This window comes from Vidua chalybeata, chromosome 5, assembly GCF_026979565.1.
Source record: "Vidua chalybeata isolate OUT-0048 chromosome 5, bVidCha1 merged haplotype, whole genome shotgun sequence".
NCBI lineage: Eukaryota > Metazoa > Chordata > Aves > Passeriformes > Viduidae > Vidua > Vidua chalybeata.
In genome coordinates this window covers 28,649,385-28,667,402 of record NC_071534.1, presented here as the reverse complement: position 1 = coordinate 28,667,402, position 18,018 = coordinate 28,649,385, and the positions used below count along the sequence as shown (strand labels likewise).

The window sequence follows — 18,018 nt, the reverse complement described above, 5'->3', positions numbered from 1 at the left end:
TTAACAACCACCAATGATTTTTTTTTTTTTTTTTTTTTTTTTTTTTTCTTCCTCTGACAGTTGACCATAAAAGCCATGCTGCCTGGGTACTCAAAGCTGTACAAAGGTTCTAAGGACTCCTAAATCCTGACTGGGGTGGGAGCAGGGGCCAGAGTTGTGTTGTGCTGTGAAGCACACAGATATGCCCCCAGGGTGTTAGAAACTTCTCCAGCTTACAGATCTTTTTAGTAACACTGAAAATATTACCTGGTAGACAATGACTGTAACATGGAAGACTGAGCAGTCCTAAAGTCATCCACAGCCACCACAGCTGTTATCACCAGTGTAGGAGTAAGTCCTAGCACTCAAGGGTGACTGGATGAGAACCCCATGGAGGCCACTTGGAGAAGCCTTTATTCTCACTGTAATTCTCATTTTGTGGTACATTCAGAACCTGCATCCCTATTTCACCACATGTTCCCTTATGTGCACTAGGGGATAATAACAAATTATTGAAATCATAAGGGTGAGTACAGAGCTCCCAGAATGAAAACCCCACTGAATTTAAGATCTGACACAAGCAGGACAAAACCAATTTTTAGATCATAATGCCCACCATTAACCTGTATGACAAAAAATTGTCCATTTCTTTAGCTGCTGTTGGGCCATTCAGCTATGTTTGTTACCATTCTCCTCCCTTCTATGGAAAGATGTCTACTGCAGAGTTATCTCAGACCACAGCAGTGTCAAATCTGATTTATGTTTTCACTGCAGTCTCATCGTCAAAGTAAGTTTAATACAATAAATTCTTTTAAGTTGTACCCTCATTACAGTTATCCTGAAAGCAACTAAGCTAACAAAGCTGATAAAGTATCTACTTTTCTAACCTCATTAAATTCAGCACAGTTTTGGAAAATCAGTCTGAAATCAGCCACAAAATCTTCTGGCTTTGTGTAGAATGAATTGGTCACTTCAAGTCTTTTCTTGATGGTTGACAAGTCCATAGGCTTCTTGATTATTTTGTAGTAATCAGGGACCTAAGTGGGGGGAAAAATCCAAAATGCAATAATGTTCAGAATTTATTGTTTCATAAACCTTTAGATTTGAGGAAGTAGGCAAGATTTAGTCTCATCTTCTAAGTACAACTCAAAGATTGAAGAATTGCACTTTTAACATAGATGCAGACAGTTTCTGGAATAACAGTGATGTATGACAATTTGTTGGCTAAAATATATGCTTTCCAATGCCTATTTTAAAATCAAAGAGAAGCACATAAAACCTCCACTAACTACATATAATAGAGAAAATGAGTTGGCTTGGATGTAATTTTCAGGTGTAGTCAAATAAGCTATTTTTTAAGTTTCATTCTTGGGACCACCATATGAAATATTAGTAAACTCATTCAAATGGAGTAAAGGCTGCACAGGAACACACTACTTTTTGATTAACTCTTTCCTCATTGACTTGTCTTGCCCACTGCCTTGTCATCAAGAACATCTTTTCATCTGATCACAGTGATAGCTCTTTATAGCCTTGGACTTCTACTGCACCCAGGTACTGTTTACCATTTTAAACAAACAAAATTCAAGTTAATAAGGAATTCAATTTTGTATTAGTACTATGGAGTACCTCAATTCTCAAAATCATGTAATGTTTAAAACTCCCAAATATATCCCAATTTACCTTCTCAGTGATGTAACTCAGGATATGAAGTTAGCAGTGTTAGAACTTTTTTTAAACTATTTTTGAAGTATTAAGTAAAATCAGTTATTGTGGAACTTTACTTGTAAATCCCCTGCCACCCCAATGCTTCAACTTTTAATTTCCCCCTTCAGACAGTTTGAATAAAACCAAACATGTTTAATGCATTGAATGTCTGTGGAATTTGACTTATGATATGGACTTTAGAATGCCACTAGAAGCATGGCAAATATGCTGCTAACATAAAATAAAAATAAGTGAGGTACATACTGTGGGAGGAACTGGATCTTGAAAGGCAGGACTCATTTCATGACAGTAGAGGTATAGCAGCAGTCTTTCACACTTCTGTGCCAAGAAAAATAGATATCCGGGTAATTCAGGAATCCTACACGGCTTATTCTAAAATCACAAACTACAGAAAATACAGAACTCAGTATTCCCCCTTTTTCTTTGTGTATACAAATATATTAAGCTCGATCTTGAGCCTTGAAAGAGATTCTAAAAAATACTTCTGTGATTTTATGCTTGCTGATGCCTTATCAGAATCTTTGCAGGACATTTAATGCAAAATACAAGTAGAGCACGACAAAGTCTGTCCTCCACACACACACACAATTGACGGGCAATGTGATCTGTCCTAAGATAAGAACAGCAGGTGGGAATTGTGGGAATTGCAGGAGGAACTGCCTTAATTAATTATGCTTGCATAATTAATGCATTCCAAGGGTGGGGGAGTGGTGATGGTTGTGATTGCTTTTGGTACACATGGGCCTGCAAAAGGGTACAAAATGCTCCTGGAGACTGGGCCAAATGGCAAATGGACCTTCTGAGGCTGCAGGGCAGCTTCCAGGTGGATCCCACCCCTGCAGGGACACCTGCAGGGTACATCCAGCCTGAGGACGGGAACACTCAGGTTTGGACAGCTGAGTAAAAGGTGGAGATAAAATCCTAATGCAGCTCCATGGGTGCTTTGCTGCTTTGCATTTGTGCTTTCTGCAAACCTGCACAGTTTCCAGCTGACCCTGTCTATGTTATAGCCCTTCAGTCCTGCTTAAATTACACACTGCACGGGCCATATTTATATACTGTATCAGAAATAAATCTCATCATAATCGCCCACACAATCAGTGTCATACATCATTAGCCTAGGAGTCTCCTCTCTACTACTCTTCCATAAATGGTTCTACATGTAGACTAAGACCCCAAATGAAATACTAATTTCAGCGTATTTACACAAGTTGCCAACTGAAAACAGGTAAACACTGACAAAAGTTTTTAACACAGTTCAAAGTTTTAAAGCTTTGAAAAAGCTTCAGCTTCAAATTTTAAATAATAATTTTATCCTTACCCTGCGGTCTATGGGTGCTAAACCCATAGTGTCTTCCAATTTTCTTTTTTCAGAGCTGTGAGCAGGTTTATCACAGTCATATTCAACTTCTGGCTTGGACAGATCCCGACAGAATGTACAAATCCACTCTCCACTAAAGAAGACAAACAGACACATTGACCTCAGTGAGGGAGCACTCCTTTGCCAGAAGGCTTTCCACATATTTCTGGGTAAGTCCCTCATCTGTGGGGTGGGTTTTCTCTGCATCTCTGTTGTTTTCTTGGTGGTGGTACAAAAGGCTGCTGGCAAAAATGCTTTACTACAACTTTGTTTCCTTTTAGTGGCACTGGTGTCATTAATGGTGTCCTAGCAGAAAGACAGACAAATGGTCTCTACCTTTGTCAATACGGAATTTTTAAACTTGAGATCACAGGATTTAAGGATAGCACTGTGAATAGCTCTGCATAACCATAACCACAGAAAGACTGAAGGAGTCATATGGACTGAACAGAAGGAAAAGTGTTAGCATTATATGATGAGAATTACGTGCCCTCTACAAGCTTGATCTACAGCACATTACTAATCAATAGAGATTACCATAGACAGGATTCTTTGTAAAACTGAAAATACTTCACTCCCTAAAATGTTCAGATATTCATGATTTTACCAGTTTGCATAAAACAATACTGGGGATTTAAAGGTCAGCATGAGATTATAAGATAATTAGTTCTGCAAGCTATGTCTACTGATTGTTGAACACAATTTTTCAACTTGGAAGTTTTGAAAAAAACTAGGAAGAGTCTATTTTTTACTATAGTTCTCTAAAAAAAGAGAAACTGCATGCTTGCAGGTGATTACCAGAGGGCTGAATCGTCACAAAAGAGACAGGATCCAGCAATAAGCAGTTATGAGACCAACTGCATGTATGTACCCAGAGGTATGTTATGATAAACAGAGTCCTCATAAATGGAAAATTATTTCTGCAGCACCCTTTATTTCATTTCAGTAGTAAGGCAGAAGAATTCACAAATTTAAAAAGAAAATCTTACTGTTTTCTATTCAGACTGATCCAAAGATTTTCACCATCTGCCAGTTTTAGCATGCAGTGGTGAATGATGGGCATTTTGCTTCAAGAAGTTTTACTTTCTGCTGTCTTAACTTCACAGAGTGATTTATGACTAGCCTTACAGAAATGATGTGGCAGATACACAAAAATTAATACACGCTATGTCCTAAAGATCTTGTGATACAAGAAAACAAGGAACAAATTGGAGGAAAGATGATGCATTAAAATATCCAATAATCAGGAAGAATGTGATAGGTTGGAAGGAAGGGAAAAAATGCAAAAAAAAGCCTTATAAATCTACATGAGAACATTGTTTTAAACTGAAAGAGGGTAGATTCAGACTGGATACAAAGAAGTTTTTCACAGTGAGGACTGTGAAAAACACGGGTTGCCCAGAGAGGTGGTGGATGCCTTGTTCCTGGAAACATTCAAGGCCACCTTGGATGGTGCTCTGAGCAATCTGATCTAGTTGAATATGTCCCTGAGCATTGCAGGGGGGTTCAAATTAGAGGGTCTTTAAAGTTCCTTTCCAACCCAAAACACCCTGTGACTCTATGAACCTATGAAATTTCTCTATCCACCTGAAACAGGAAAAAAAAGCAACCATGAAAGCAGCAGACTGACACCCCTGACACAATAATAACAATTATTTTGTGTGTTTGAAGGACTAATGCTAAGAGACTAAAGTTTGTTTGGCAGACTTAGAGTTGGGAGAAAAAAAAGCAGTCAACCCCACAAAGATGAGAACAAAAACATGATATATCGGAAGTCAGGAGGAAACTTCACCTAACTGTGCTCTGGAGCCCAGGAACACAATGCAGACAGACCTGAACACCTGCCACCCAAAGTGGTTTTTGGCTCTCTTGCCCTCAGACATCATTACCTCAGTTTCCACTGAATGATCCAGTAAAAATGAAGCGTTTTAAAGATTTGCAATTGAACATCTTATTTTAATAGAAACAAAGTCTTGTAATACATAGTTATCTACCTGCTTCAAGATTACTTTTTGTTTCCTTTCCAGAAAGAATACTTCTTAATTTAAGTGCTTACTGTAACCTTACTGGTTTTCCTTATGGCATAAAGCTGAAACATAACATTGTTTTAATTTAAAAAACCCTGGAAATTGAAGTTTAAAAAGTAAGAGAAACATTTTTATGTGCCATTTCAAGTGACATTTAAAAGAAAGATATACTTCCAGAATTATGCCTGTTCAGAGTAGCACAGAGACTATCAACATGCTAATATAAGTTGCTATCCAAATGTTTTACACCAGTAAACTATGCTGATATTTAATCAGAAAAGCTAATATGTATAAAAGCATTAACCAATGAGCATGTTATCACAAATGTTTTTATCCTTTAATACAAACAAGCTTATTGCATGACATTTCCAGCTGGGGCATTGACAAATGCCCTTTATTTTAATTAAAGACTCTAATTCCAGAAGCAAACGCCAGTAATGCTTATAACAATAATCTACTTAAGACTCAATTTTGAAAGTCAAGAAACTGAGCAATGGTTTTGTAACAGCCAATCAAGAAAGTCTAATGCTTGTTTCAACACTGACTGTTATAAAATATGTCAGTCACTACACATCCCATGCTTGGAGTGTAGCCATGTTTAGCACTGAAGTAGTATATTTAATACTGTATTAATTCAGATTTTTCCTGTAGACATGTCTTGATTTTTCTTTTTTTTTTTTTTAATCATTATTATTAAGAAATTTAACTATTTTCAGTCACCCCTAAAACATTTTATGACAGATTACTATTCTGTGCCCTAGTTTTAATAAGATGCCCTAGATGTGATTGTGCTTAATTGTCAAATAAATGAAGAGTTTTACTAGATTTTGTAGAAAAATATACAGTTAAGCTGAAGTTTCATGAAAATTCAGATTTTCTCCAACTAATAAAACTCCTGGATACAAGACTTTAAAGAAGGCACTGCTCTTCCTCTGAGACTGAAACTTCTTACCCTGGGCTTCACAATACAAGTCTAATGTCTTTTAGTGCAATTTTAGATGGATATGAAATAGTCAATTACCTTGGAAAGCTCATCAGTGTAGGGACATGACAAGAAAGATGGAATACTTTGGGACACTTCTCACAGCAAAGGAGCTTCCCTCCATTTTGACATACAGCACACCAATCTTCATTGGGGTCATCCTCTTTTCTGCCCTCGCCAGCATGGGAGGATCCCATCCATCCTGTTTTCCCAGGGAATGTGCTCTCCTGCAGTGCCCCTGGCTGGTCATCTGTGCTGTCTGGTGCATCTGTTCTTAGCATAGCTTCCTCTGAAGTGGAATTGTGACTGGTATCCAGCAGCAAGGAAGTAAGTATAGACTGCAGTAAGAAACAAAGGAAGTCAGATTACAATATTTATATGAATTTACATGACCCTAAAAACGTGCAAACTGACCTGAATAACAGATTTACATCCCAGCAGCCAATTAACTTGCAACATGCATGCAGAAATTACTAACACTCTATAACACAGGCAAATGAACACAAGAAATTAGCTATGAAAGGCTATTTACTGTTCCACCAATAAAAAAACTAATCTCAGATGGCCCAAAAATCTAGTATCATGTTAATGGATATTCCTGCACTATGACTAGAAACACTTCATAGCAGCACCTCAAAATTTCATCTCTGCAAGTTATTCCTGGATTTCCCAGGTTTTGAATGGATAAAAGCAGTCTGATTACACCATTTAATTGAATTGACAGTAGGGCTAGTTTGATTTTGAATTTCACCTCTTCCTTTTACTTAGCTTTTTAGCTTTCCCCTGAAACAGTTCCCAACAGAATACGAGTAAACTATTTTATTCCCCATAAATACAAAATACTCTCCAAAGAGAAAGAAGATCTTTCTAGCTGTAAATATTACATTTCGAGGCCGGGATTCCTCCTCCATCTCTTCCTTCACTACAACAATTGGGAAATCAAAGTTCTCATCTGATGCACTTGACTCCTGTTTAATTCTGATCGGCTCCAACATGACAACAGGGACTTTGTGTGTAGAATCAGCTCCTGGTGGCCTGCTGGAGGAGCCAGAACTGTAAATGACAGGAAAGAGGCAGGAAAAAAGGGAAATTGGGAGTCAGAACTGGACACCTTTTGTACACTGATGCTTTGCAAGACCTCAAGTTTCTTTGAATCCTGAGTAGTATTGCCTTTATGGAATGCAACATCCAAGCTCATTTCCTTTGATGTATACTGAAAAAAGCATTACCAAATGGGAAAATTTTAATGGTGCAGCCCCAAAACTAGAGAATTACTCATGGTTTGACCCATTACTGCAAAATTTGCAAATAATCTCAGTTTCTTTCAAATCATACACAAAAAAAAGCAACTCCACTGAACATTGTAAACTACACAACTGAATAAGGCAGATAAAACACATAGTTACATTACCTTGGAAAACTTTCTTAGAGCCTTGCAGCTCCACCAAAATTTGGACCCTACTTTTAGAACTAGATCTGTATCTTTTCATGTATTTGGTCCTAACAGGATGAGAATGGACAATCAAACTTTAAAATACCTGCTTATCTTTTTAAATAAAAATGAAGAATTTAAATCTAACAAAATTAATTCAAGTAGCAGCATATCAAATCACATTTTTAAATGCAAGTAAAGACTCTTCAAACAACCATTTAAACTGTTCATAAGAGTCCTTCACAGAATTTACCATGTAAATGGAATAGAGCAAAAGATATTCCAGTTAAAAAGCACCTGCATTTCCAACTCAAGTAGGATGAATGCATCTGATTTTTCTCTGCATGAAAAATTAATCTCATGTCAGATGTATGTTCTAATTTATTGCAACGCATTAACGGATCTGCACTCTTTAAACAACGCTGTGTAAATATATTTGTTCATTAATATTCCATCAGTAAGGGATAAAAACATTGTGTAGACTCTCAGTAGATATGTAGTACTCACTTAACTGTATTGCAGCAGAAAATTCTTAATAACCCTCTTTGTAGCATCAGTTCCTTAAATCTTAAGTAATTTATAGTTCCACAAGGGCTTTCAATATGCAGCTTTTTCCTTTAGCTGATTTTTCTGAACTTAAAACCTAATTTATAAATGGTATTCTTTTAATAATGCAAACCTAGCCATCATTTACAGAGTCAATAGATCTTTAGATGTTCCATTAATACATTACAAATGAAATTACTGCTTTTAGAATGCAAAGAGTGCTTAACAACTATCAGGCCTGACCTGTTAACCGAGAAGGTGAGACAAATCAACATCTGTATGCATTAAAGAGAGAAGAGACTGAGGCATGTTCTGTGGAGGTGGAAGTTACATTTTCTTCTCCCTCACTCTTTCCTTACCTCTCTCTGCTCCCAACACTGGAAGCACTGGGTGAACGAATTGGAGGGTGTATGTTTGTCACACTGATTCCTCCTAGGAGAGAAGGATCAGATTAGAACAGAACACAGGCCTGTGCCAAGTCTGAGATACAACTCAGAGAAGTACACACATTTTGGGAAAAATTTCTCCTGCAGTGAGAAATATCTTGAGAGGCATGAGATAACAGAGAGAAAGAGGACTAAGAAAGGGCCCATGACATGCAAGCAGGCTGATGGGTGAGTACCTTGCCTGGCTGACCTCTCCACCTGGTCACTGCAGGCTATTTTGTCTTATTAAATTCAAGCAGATCTCTCAGGAGAACTGCCAGGAAACTTGGAGCTGGCGAGCAGGAAGAAGTCTGGGGGACAGATATGAGAGAGACCAAAGATCTAGGGCCCAGAGAGGCGAGAAAGCCTTGTGAATGCACTGCCCGCTGTCTCTGCTATCCCACAAGAACACGGGACCACCACGTGAGCACACCAACATGGCATGAGTGCTCCCTGGGAATTCCCACAGCTCAGGTCAGAAAATGGGAGCAAGGAACAGCTGCTACCAGCATGGTGAGTCACCAGCATGGTGACAGGAATCCCCTGGATCCTCCAGATCCACCACATTCAGCCACCTATCCCAGTAACTCCTCTGGTCATCCTGTGTCAGTGCTGCACTCCATGGTGCCACCCAAGGCACCATTTCCAGTATGCTGTTACACCCTCTCTCACTTTCTCAAATACTTTTCTCTTACCACAGCTGCTAGGTTTTAGTCTGGTGTACACCTGAGAGTGTCACTTTCCTATGGATTTCTATCCAATTGCCACATTTGATTTTTCAATTAAACCACTTAAAGAGAAAATTGCACCACATTCGATTACCTGAGAGGCCTGGTGATGGTACCGAGGAATTTGGTGACTGCACAGTCCTGTTTGAAGGGGGTTTTGGCTGATTCTGCTCTACCGTGCCATTCTTCCTTACAGCATTATCCAGTGTGATGTTTCCTGAACAATCAATCTAAAAGGTGGGGAAGCAAAGGGAAGCAGTTAGTGTTGGGAAGGGAAAAATTCCCTCCAAAACAACAAAACCCAAACAAAACTAAAAAGCCTCTGCTCTGCTGTTATTTTGAAAGTGAATTCCAAAATTAATTTCACCAAAGTTTACCCATACAAAAGTGAGATGGTTACTTTAAAGCATATAATCTTGCTTTCCCTAAAAAGAAAATGAAATAGCCAAATCAAGACAGTGCTTCATTTTAAGAACAGAAAATTCTGTGCACACACTTTCTGTGCTAACAGAAAGTGCCAATTTTTCTCCACAGGCTACAGAGAAGGTTTAAATCAAACATTGGCTTAAATCAAGCTTTCACACATTGAAGTAAGTTTATCTCCACACCTTCTTTAGACTTGCTCACATTAAATACTCTCAAAAAGACAATATGCTATACACAAACTACCCCTTAATCCATGGGTGTTGAACAGGACTGGAAGAAACTCAAAGGAGGACAGTCAATCCCATCTCTCCCACATACCCTCTGGAAAGGATCCATGCATATTGACTAAAAATGGAAACAGCAAACCAACACCTGTTCTTTCCACCATGGCTCAGGCCAGATAACTGAACTGTATTCCAGGGGCTCCCAATGCAGCATTCTAACTTTCCATAAAAATGACACGTTCTGATTTGATAAGGCGAAATTACTTTTTGAAATGTTTGGTTTCTTCCAATATGTAAGATAATGTTTGATAAGATGTATCTAAAGTGGATGTAGCAGCCTTGGCAAGGTCAGCATATTTACAGCGATTTGGGCCATCTATCTTGAAAGCATGAACTCCATCACACACAAGTAGAAGTGTTCATAATACCGTGCACAGAAATAAATATGCTAAAATGTCTCACAGACTCAGTAGTTTTATGACCATGTTGTGCAGTTGCCCCTTTAAGTCTGACAGATACTGTGATTCTGTAGTCTATGTACTCCATTTTAATAAAGAGAACACACAGTAGGTGTGTTTTTACCAGTAGGTAAAAACAAAGCATAGATGGGAGATAAAGGAAGTAACAGCAAGCTATGATTAGAAAACCATGACACTTCAGATATCTAGATACCTCAGACACCTACAATTCAGTAACTCCAATATGGACCTCTGGCAAACATGTACCATTCAGAAGATACTATAAAAGAGAAGCTTATAAGGTTAAGAAATTATGATCTTACTATGCTCTTTCTATCACCAGCTCACAGGCATGTTAGAGAATATATGAATAAAAGAAGTAACAAAAGGAAAATATGTAAGGAATATATCCAGTATGCTGACCAATAACACCTACCCAAGATAGCTCTTTCAATAAGCTAAAAATAGATTTAAAAAATGTTAAAAATCTACCAGAAATGCCATGAGCAAACCACTGCTATCTATAGACACTGGTAAACGAAAGCTAAGGTAACACACTTTTGTAAGGATCATTATGAGGGCTGCCAAAAAATATGCAGCATACAAATAAACATGTCCAATTAAAATTACAACTTGTAATCCTGCTTTTCTTAGTTGTCCTAACAGCTGTCTCCCAGAATGGTTCTGAGTATTTCCAGCAATGTGCAGGCAACTCTGCATTGTTTATTTCCTAGAATTGTCTCATTTTGACAAACAGAATTTCAGTCTAAAAGGTTTCTATTTCTCACAAATGTTAAGACTTCAAAACAGAATCTGTAAAGCATTGCCTCTGTGTTACACTCACATCAGGGAGAGATGGCAGATTATAGGAGCTACCCACTGGGGAACTCAAATCTATCACAGGGGGACCGTAATTCTTCCCATCACACCCAGCAGCACTGGTGCCTGTGGGGCTGGATGGAGTCGATGTTGTGCTGCTTGCAGTTGAAGGGGTGGATGAAGCTTGTCCACTACTGATCTGCCACTAAAAAGAAGAGACAAAAATCCACAATTCACCTTTTTTTTTCTTTGCAACGGGTCAAATCTACTGAATATACTGATAAAACCAGCAGCTTAGTTCAGGAAGCTGAATTCAAACACAAGATTTCCTGATTTACTCTTAGTTCAAGAAGCTGACTTCAAACACAGAATTTCCTGATTTACTCTGAAGTTATCTCATTTGAAGAACCAATCTCACAAGACAACAGAAGATGACAAGTAATAGAAAACTATGAATAGAAGAAATTAATGCAAATTCTTAAATTCAAAGCTATACCTCAGTGTTAAGTATCTATTAATATTTCATGTTTCATTGACAGTGTTGTGGAAGAAAAGTAACAGTTTTTGCTAAATAAATAAAAGCATTATAGGTAATGGGCTGAATGCACAACTGTTTCAGTGCTTTACCAAATAAACCTGCATGCCTTGAAGTCTTTGATGTTCCCTTAACAACATCAAATCATTAAGAATTTTAAATGCTGACTGGACCTCCATCCCCATATACATTTAACATCATCATATGAAGTGCACAGTCAAATCAGACGAAATTTCTTTCTCACACAGATGTATGCAGTTTTCAATGACTTTAATGACAGGAATTTCCTGGCAACTGCAGGCAAAATCTGACTCTGCTCAATTCCTTTTCAGTCAGTCATTCTATTTACTGGTCTCTAGTTTCAGAAAGACATTACTGAATAATGAGGTATCTTGAAAGAAAGGCTTGTAAACAGGCCAGTCTTCTTTTCAGAGGCACAGAATAGAAGTGACTTACTTTTTATTCTCACAAGTTCTCTTCGATATTGTTCAGCTTTCTTCAATTTAGTTGAATTAATTCTCTGACATCATAAGCATTGCAAACATAACTGGTATTACACTACTTTTTGGGTCACAGATTTGATTCTTTCCTGCTTACCCGCACCCAGCAACTCATATGGTAGTAATATGCTTTTTAATAAAGATGAGCCTTCCTACACACCAAAAAGACATACAATGTATTTGCTTCTGCCCCAGTTCAGCTGCTGATCAGCTGGGCATTGACCAGTCTCATTCAGCATAAGTCCCACAGATGTGGACTCTCTTTTCTCCCCTCACCTCTAAGAGTTCAGATTTGCCATACTCTGTGGAACCATGGCAGCTCCAGCTTTTTAGTCAAGGTTTTACCTGGTTCCTGGTGAAGTCACTATCATCAAGATAAACTGTGATTTTCTGATTTGTCTACTCACTGACTGCAGTGTGCAGACCATGGCCATGCATAAATTTTGCACATTTTGCATAAATGGTCAGAAACCACAGCAACAGCAAGTAAGGGAATGAAACACCCGCACGGCACGCACAGCGGCTCACCTCCCTAATGCTTCAGCTGATTAGAACTGTCAAAATGAAAGCAACTTGACAGTTATCTCATTAAGAAAACTATGGGTATATTGTCATAGAAAAATAATGTAATCTCTATTTTAATTGAAAAGCACTCTAGAAGTATAGTATAAAAGATGATATAAGGCACATTTGATGTTTAATTTCTAAATGGAGAGTGAAAAGGGAAAGACACGCTACCTGTTTTATAGCTTGCTGTGCCAAGAATGCCATTTGCAATGGGTTGGGCTTCACTGCTGGCCTTGGTAGGTTCTGATTTTGGGGATATCTCATCTGTTGTGCAGGAAGAGCTGAACCATTGGGCTTGGGATTATGATTCTGAAAATGAATCAAGCGCGGAGGTGACTGCATAAAAACAATAAAAATAGTTCTGCAAGTTAGCTGAGATGTGTTCTATATTCCACACATTTTTTACTAAATGGTCCTTTAAAACTTCTGAAACTCCTCATAAATTATATGCAAATAATTAGTACCACACCATTTATTGGAATGATCAAAAGCATTGAATTTCAATGTTAAAACCTACCTAGTAGACAGTTTTGAATTATTTTGTTATATGAAGAGACATAACAAGAGCCAATGAGAGTGTTTCCAACTTTGAAAGATACATGAGAGAATAATTGGGTATTATGCAAAATAGACGTAGGAAAAAACTTAATGACATTAACTTTTTGATCACTTGACAAAAACACAAAAATGTTACTAAGCACTGTATATGGCTGGATACAACAAGATTTTATTTTTTTAAGAATAAATAGAGTCTGGGTGCTACCACATTTTGCAAGGCAAGTTTAAAATGCCCACTCATTTCTCAGTAAAGAAAATGTCCTCTAAACCATCTACATAGCTACATGCTGAAGAGGAAGATATCTGAAGTTATGTTTCTAGGTTGAAGTGCTTTCCTTTTTTTCCTATCTTACTTTACTTTCTCCTTCAGTGCCATGGAAAGAACAAACTCTGAAAACAGTCCTAACTTACCTGATGAGAAGCAGGAGGTTGTTGCATGGCTCCTGGCATTCTTGGGCTTGGCAGAACTAATGGTCCTGCTCTGCGCTGAGCTTGCTGTCTCTGAGCCATGACCTGCTGCTGCATGTGCTGGAGGCGGAGCTGAGCTAAGCTGATCTGCGTTGGGAACTTGGAGAGCTGGTTGGGAGGTAAGCTGCCTGGTGGCTGTAAGTTTGCTTCCATCACAGGGCTCTTGGGCATATGTGGTGGAGTTTCCTTATCTTCAATTACCAAAGAACCTATTTTAACCAAAATAAATAAAACCAATACTGAAGTATGGCAGTTAGCAGAAATCCCATCACACTGTCAGCAACATGGAGTCGGACTAGAACTCAAAAACCATTTCTGAAGTAACTTGTTTTTTTATTCAGACTTTATCTTATTTTTCTTCACTGCTTCTTATATCTAGCTTATCTACAGAAACTGAACATGTCTGATCATAAAAAAAATGGCCTGAAGGCTTTGATTTCTGAAACTAGATAGATAAACATGATTTGGTTTTATCTATCACATAAACTGTTACAGGCACCCCAGTGCTGGTCTATACAAGTGCCATTTCTATTGTAGCACTTTTCAGAATGTAAGGGACCGTATTTCAGAAGGTCATTAAATAAACATACACAAGAAAAAGAGCCCACCAAACACAGGAAAAAGTCAGCTCATGACAAATATCTCAGCTGAGCAGCAGTTCAGAATTATCACCACACAAACTGACAGCTGGTTTCTGGAAACATGTTTCACTTTCAATTCCTGTCTTTAAGAAAATTCTTTATAAAGAAGGAACTTAGAGAATTTCCTTGCTGCCATCCAATGTCCTCATGTCTGGGAAAAGGAGCTTGTCTGCCTTAAAGAACTGCCATAACACTTTCTGCCTCTGACATCGTAGAGAATCACACATTTGCACCTCTGTACACTGAGAGAGCACTTTCTAATGAAAGGCAGAAAATGTCCCACAGATATCTCACAAAGCCTTCTGCACATGACAGAAAAACAAAAATGCCCACCAAGATAACAGTGGAGAGAAAGGAAGCACAACAACAGTCAAAATCCTGAAAGACCTCTAAAACCTTTTAAGTCCTACTGCTAAGCTGTTGAGTTCTTAGGGTGCTTATCATCGTGGCTGAAAGCTGTCCCATGGGAAAGGACCTGGGAGTGCTGGTTGACAGCAGGAACTCTTTCTTTGGATGTGAAATAGGGTTAAAAACTGTGTTCCTTGTTTCAGAAGCCAGAAGAATTGACCAGAAAACTGAAAGCTGCTATTTTCACCATCACATATACCTTTCAAACAAGATAAGTTTGTTAATACTTTATCATAGTATTCCTAAATAATACTTTTTGCCATGCAATGCACTTTGAATGTTTTTCACAGTTAGGGAAATACATTTAACAGAGTAAATGAAGAAACGAATGGTGCAGAGGCTATTGTCACAAAAAGAAAGCTGCTTTCAAAATAGGATCAAGACACCAAAGGGTTAATAAAAATGTATCATACCTAGATTGAAAATATTCTGAGCCCAGAAGCTAGGATCACAGTGGAACTGGATGGTATTGTTAGTCACTGGGGAAGGATCACACCTTGCTCGGAGGAGATACCGTAGTCGATATGTAATCTAGAAAAAGAACAAAAACATGGTTTTTTTTTTTTTCCCTCTGGGGCCAGAGCCATGTATCTGAATAGCACAAAAAAACCCAAAAATACACCCCCTCACACTCCCACACACATCAAACAAAGCAACCAATCAAAAAAAAACCACTAACAAAACCACCCCTGAACAAGCCCCTAGAGAACTGAGGTTAAAGATAGAGAAACTTTTCCAAGCTACAAATAAAGAGGTATTTTTAACATCTTTCCCTTATTCCTAAAGTAGTTTTAAAAAGAAGCTAACTATAGCCTAAACAAAAATAACAATTCTTCCCTATAGAAATAGATATGCCTCTAAAAACTTGGCCATTATATTCAATGACTTTAGCTACTTGCAAGTGAAGTTCAGATTTACATAGCCACTGATGTTTTTTCCCCCACAAATCTATTTTAGCCCATTCATTTTCCTTTCAAAGTATGCCATTTGTTTGGCAACAAGTATGATTACAGGGAATTTTCTTTTGTACTAAATTTTTCTTCAGACAGCCAAAGAACAGATTTTTATAAACTGTCTTTGAAAAATCAGATTCACAGATATTTTCAGATTTTTCCAAATGCCTTGGTTCCAAAGAACTGGACTGTGATTACACAAGAGAATATTCTACCAAATGCTCACAATTTATCTAGTTCCTAGAAAGAAAATGTTGTCTTGCAGTTGTTTCACTAGAAATGTCAGGAATTGATATACCAAAATAAAACAGGCACTAATTTTAGAACCACACACAGCAGATTCTGGAGGAAAAAAAACAAACAAACAAACAAACAAAAAACAAACAAAAACCAAAAGAAAAAAAAAACAAACCAAACCAAAAAAAAAAAAAAAAAAAAAAACAAAACAAAAAAAAAAACAACAAAAAAACCACCATAACAAACACTTGAGGAGTTCATGAACCCTTGTTTTTCTTGAGTGGTAGATTATTTCCTGAAAAAGAGATATACTTGGCGATATCATCTTGTTTAAAATGATACAAGTTTTTTTCTTTCAATTTTAGGCAGGTCAGTTTAAGACCATACTCAAAAAAAAAAAACCATTTAACAAGACTCAAGATTTTTAAATGACCATGGAAGAATTTTAAGTGCATTATTATTATTTTGGATAGAGATTTCCTTAGGATTTTTGTGTACACTACCAGAATCAAGTAGATGACACTACAGAAATTTTAGGCTTTTGTCCTTTTACCAACACTGGTCACACACAGTTCCTGTCATAGTTTGCTCCATTTTCCTACTACTGTGCACACACATGTGTTGTGGATAAACTCCTGACTGGTCACCTTGTGTTAGTAATAGTGAAAAGTACAGCCTGAGAGTACAGCCCCCAAGCTCTAATACTGCCTTTAAGTTTGATGGGCATTCCTTCCTCTCTCCGGGACATGCTGGAGCAGAAGTTTCACATGCTCCTTTACACAAAACTCCTTGGAAATAGATTTTTCCAAATGCCCACACATGGGTTATCTACTCAACTCCCAAGCAGCACCAACTTTCTAAAGCTCAATCTGTTCTTTTGAAAAATACTTTTCATTTGCTGAGGCTTTCTGGGCTAGATGGTCCTTTCTTTCAGCTGCCTAATGTTTATATGATTAAGATGTCTGAACCACAACTCGTTTTCTTACTCATGTAGCAGAGTCTTGATGGCAACACTAAGCAATTATAAACAACATGACTCAGTTTGACGTCCTTTTTCTCTATTCAATTAAAAAAATACGACTGGCTGAGGCAGTATAAGGCAGATCAAATTAATTTAACTACTTGAAGTTGATAAAAACAAGTAATATTCCACTATAGCCTGCAGTATCAATAATGGGTATAAAAAAAAAAAACACCATAAAAAACCAACAGCAAATCCAAACCCAAACAAACAAACCCCACCAAATACTCTGGTAGGTTCTCAACTAACCAATGAGAAAATAAAGAAAAAAACTTTGTGAACCAGTTTATAGGAATTGGAGAAATCTAGAATCTTTCCTCACATTGCCCCAGATTTCTGCTATCAGGCAAGTACAGTCTAGTAAACTTTGGAAAAATCAAGGTAAGCTTTTGGGCTTTTTCTTTCAAATTTTCTAGGATTTCTGTCCATCATGAGCATTCAGCTTAGTGAGACAACATGCACTCAGATCTTAAGGGTCATCATTACATCAATTAAATATTTAGATTTGTAATTGTTTGTATGGACAAACAAAAACCTTAGTTTAATTTTTATCAATTTTGAAAGTCTTTCAGTGGGAGATGAACCTGACAGAACAAAGACATACAATAATATTTACAATAAAATGCTAGATATACAAATACTGTTTTTCATGAACTCAGATGCTGTAGCAAGTATTGTAAAGAAGCACAATGATGATGTAGGACACACAACATCTTTTCCCAGTGTTTCATGGCTTCATGGTTTTCAACCCAAAGAAAAGGAGTTGTTTCTACTTCTGCAGATCGACAATAGTTCTACGGCATTGTAACAGGAGAGCACCATGACCAGAGAGATATATTAAGAGAAACATTCTGTATTTATGTTTAAGAGAAAACCATGAAAACTATATAGAAATATTCCAATTAGTAGAAAATCATTAAAAATTTGAATACCCTAGTACTCCAGACAAGCATGTGCATGCATATCTAACTTAACTCTGGTCTCTTGGAGAATGGA

The 18,018-nt window shown here is 37.5% G+C and overlaps 1 protein-coding gene across 4 annotated transcripts in view; it reads right to left on the bottom strand.

Moving 5' to 3' along the window:
• The window catches only part of TRIM24 (tripartite motif containing 24), a 55,081-nt gene that overhangs the window by 1,481 nt on the left and 35,582 nt on the right, over window positions 1-18,018 (bottom strand). For 2 of the 4 annotated variants that reach the window (XR_008430890.1, XM_053942422.1), the window contains exons 8-18: window positions 15,225-15,342; window positions 13,706-13,971; window positions 12,908-13,072; window positions 11,160-11,339; window positions 9,302-9,437; window positions 8,414-8,486; window positions 6,961-7,129; window positions 6,116-6,414; window positions 3,029-3,161; window positions 1,951-2,025; window positions 867-1,016 (exon numbers count right to left, since the gene is read on the bottom strand). Coding sequence is in view for 3 of the 4 variants with exons in the window: in XM_053942422.1 (XP_053798397.1) it covers window positions 867-1,016; window positions 1,951-2,025; window positions 3,029-3,161; window positions 6,116-6,414; window positions 6,961-7,129; window positions 8,414-8,486; window positions 9,302-9,437; window positions 11,160-11,339; window positions 12,908-13,072; window positions 13,706-13,971; window positions 15,225-15,342 (1,764 nt within the window). In the remaining variant the exon portion in view is untranslated. Of the gene's footprint in view, window positions 1-866; window positions 1,017-1,950; window positions 2,093-3,028; window positions 3,162-6,115; window positions 6,415-6,960; window positions 7,130-8,413; window positions 8,487-9,301; window positions 9,438-11,159; window positions 11,340-12,907; window positions 13,073-13,705; window positions 13,972-15,224; window positions 15,343-18,018 lie in introns of those variants that run through there. The other 2 variants (XM_053942423.1, XM_053942424.1) reach the window with 2 other exon arrangements.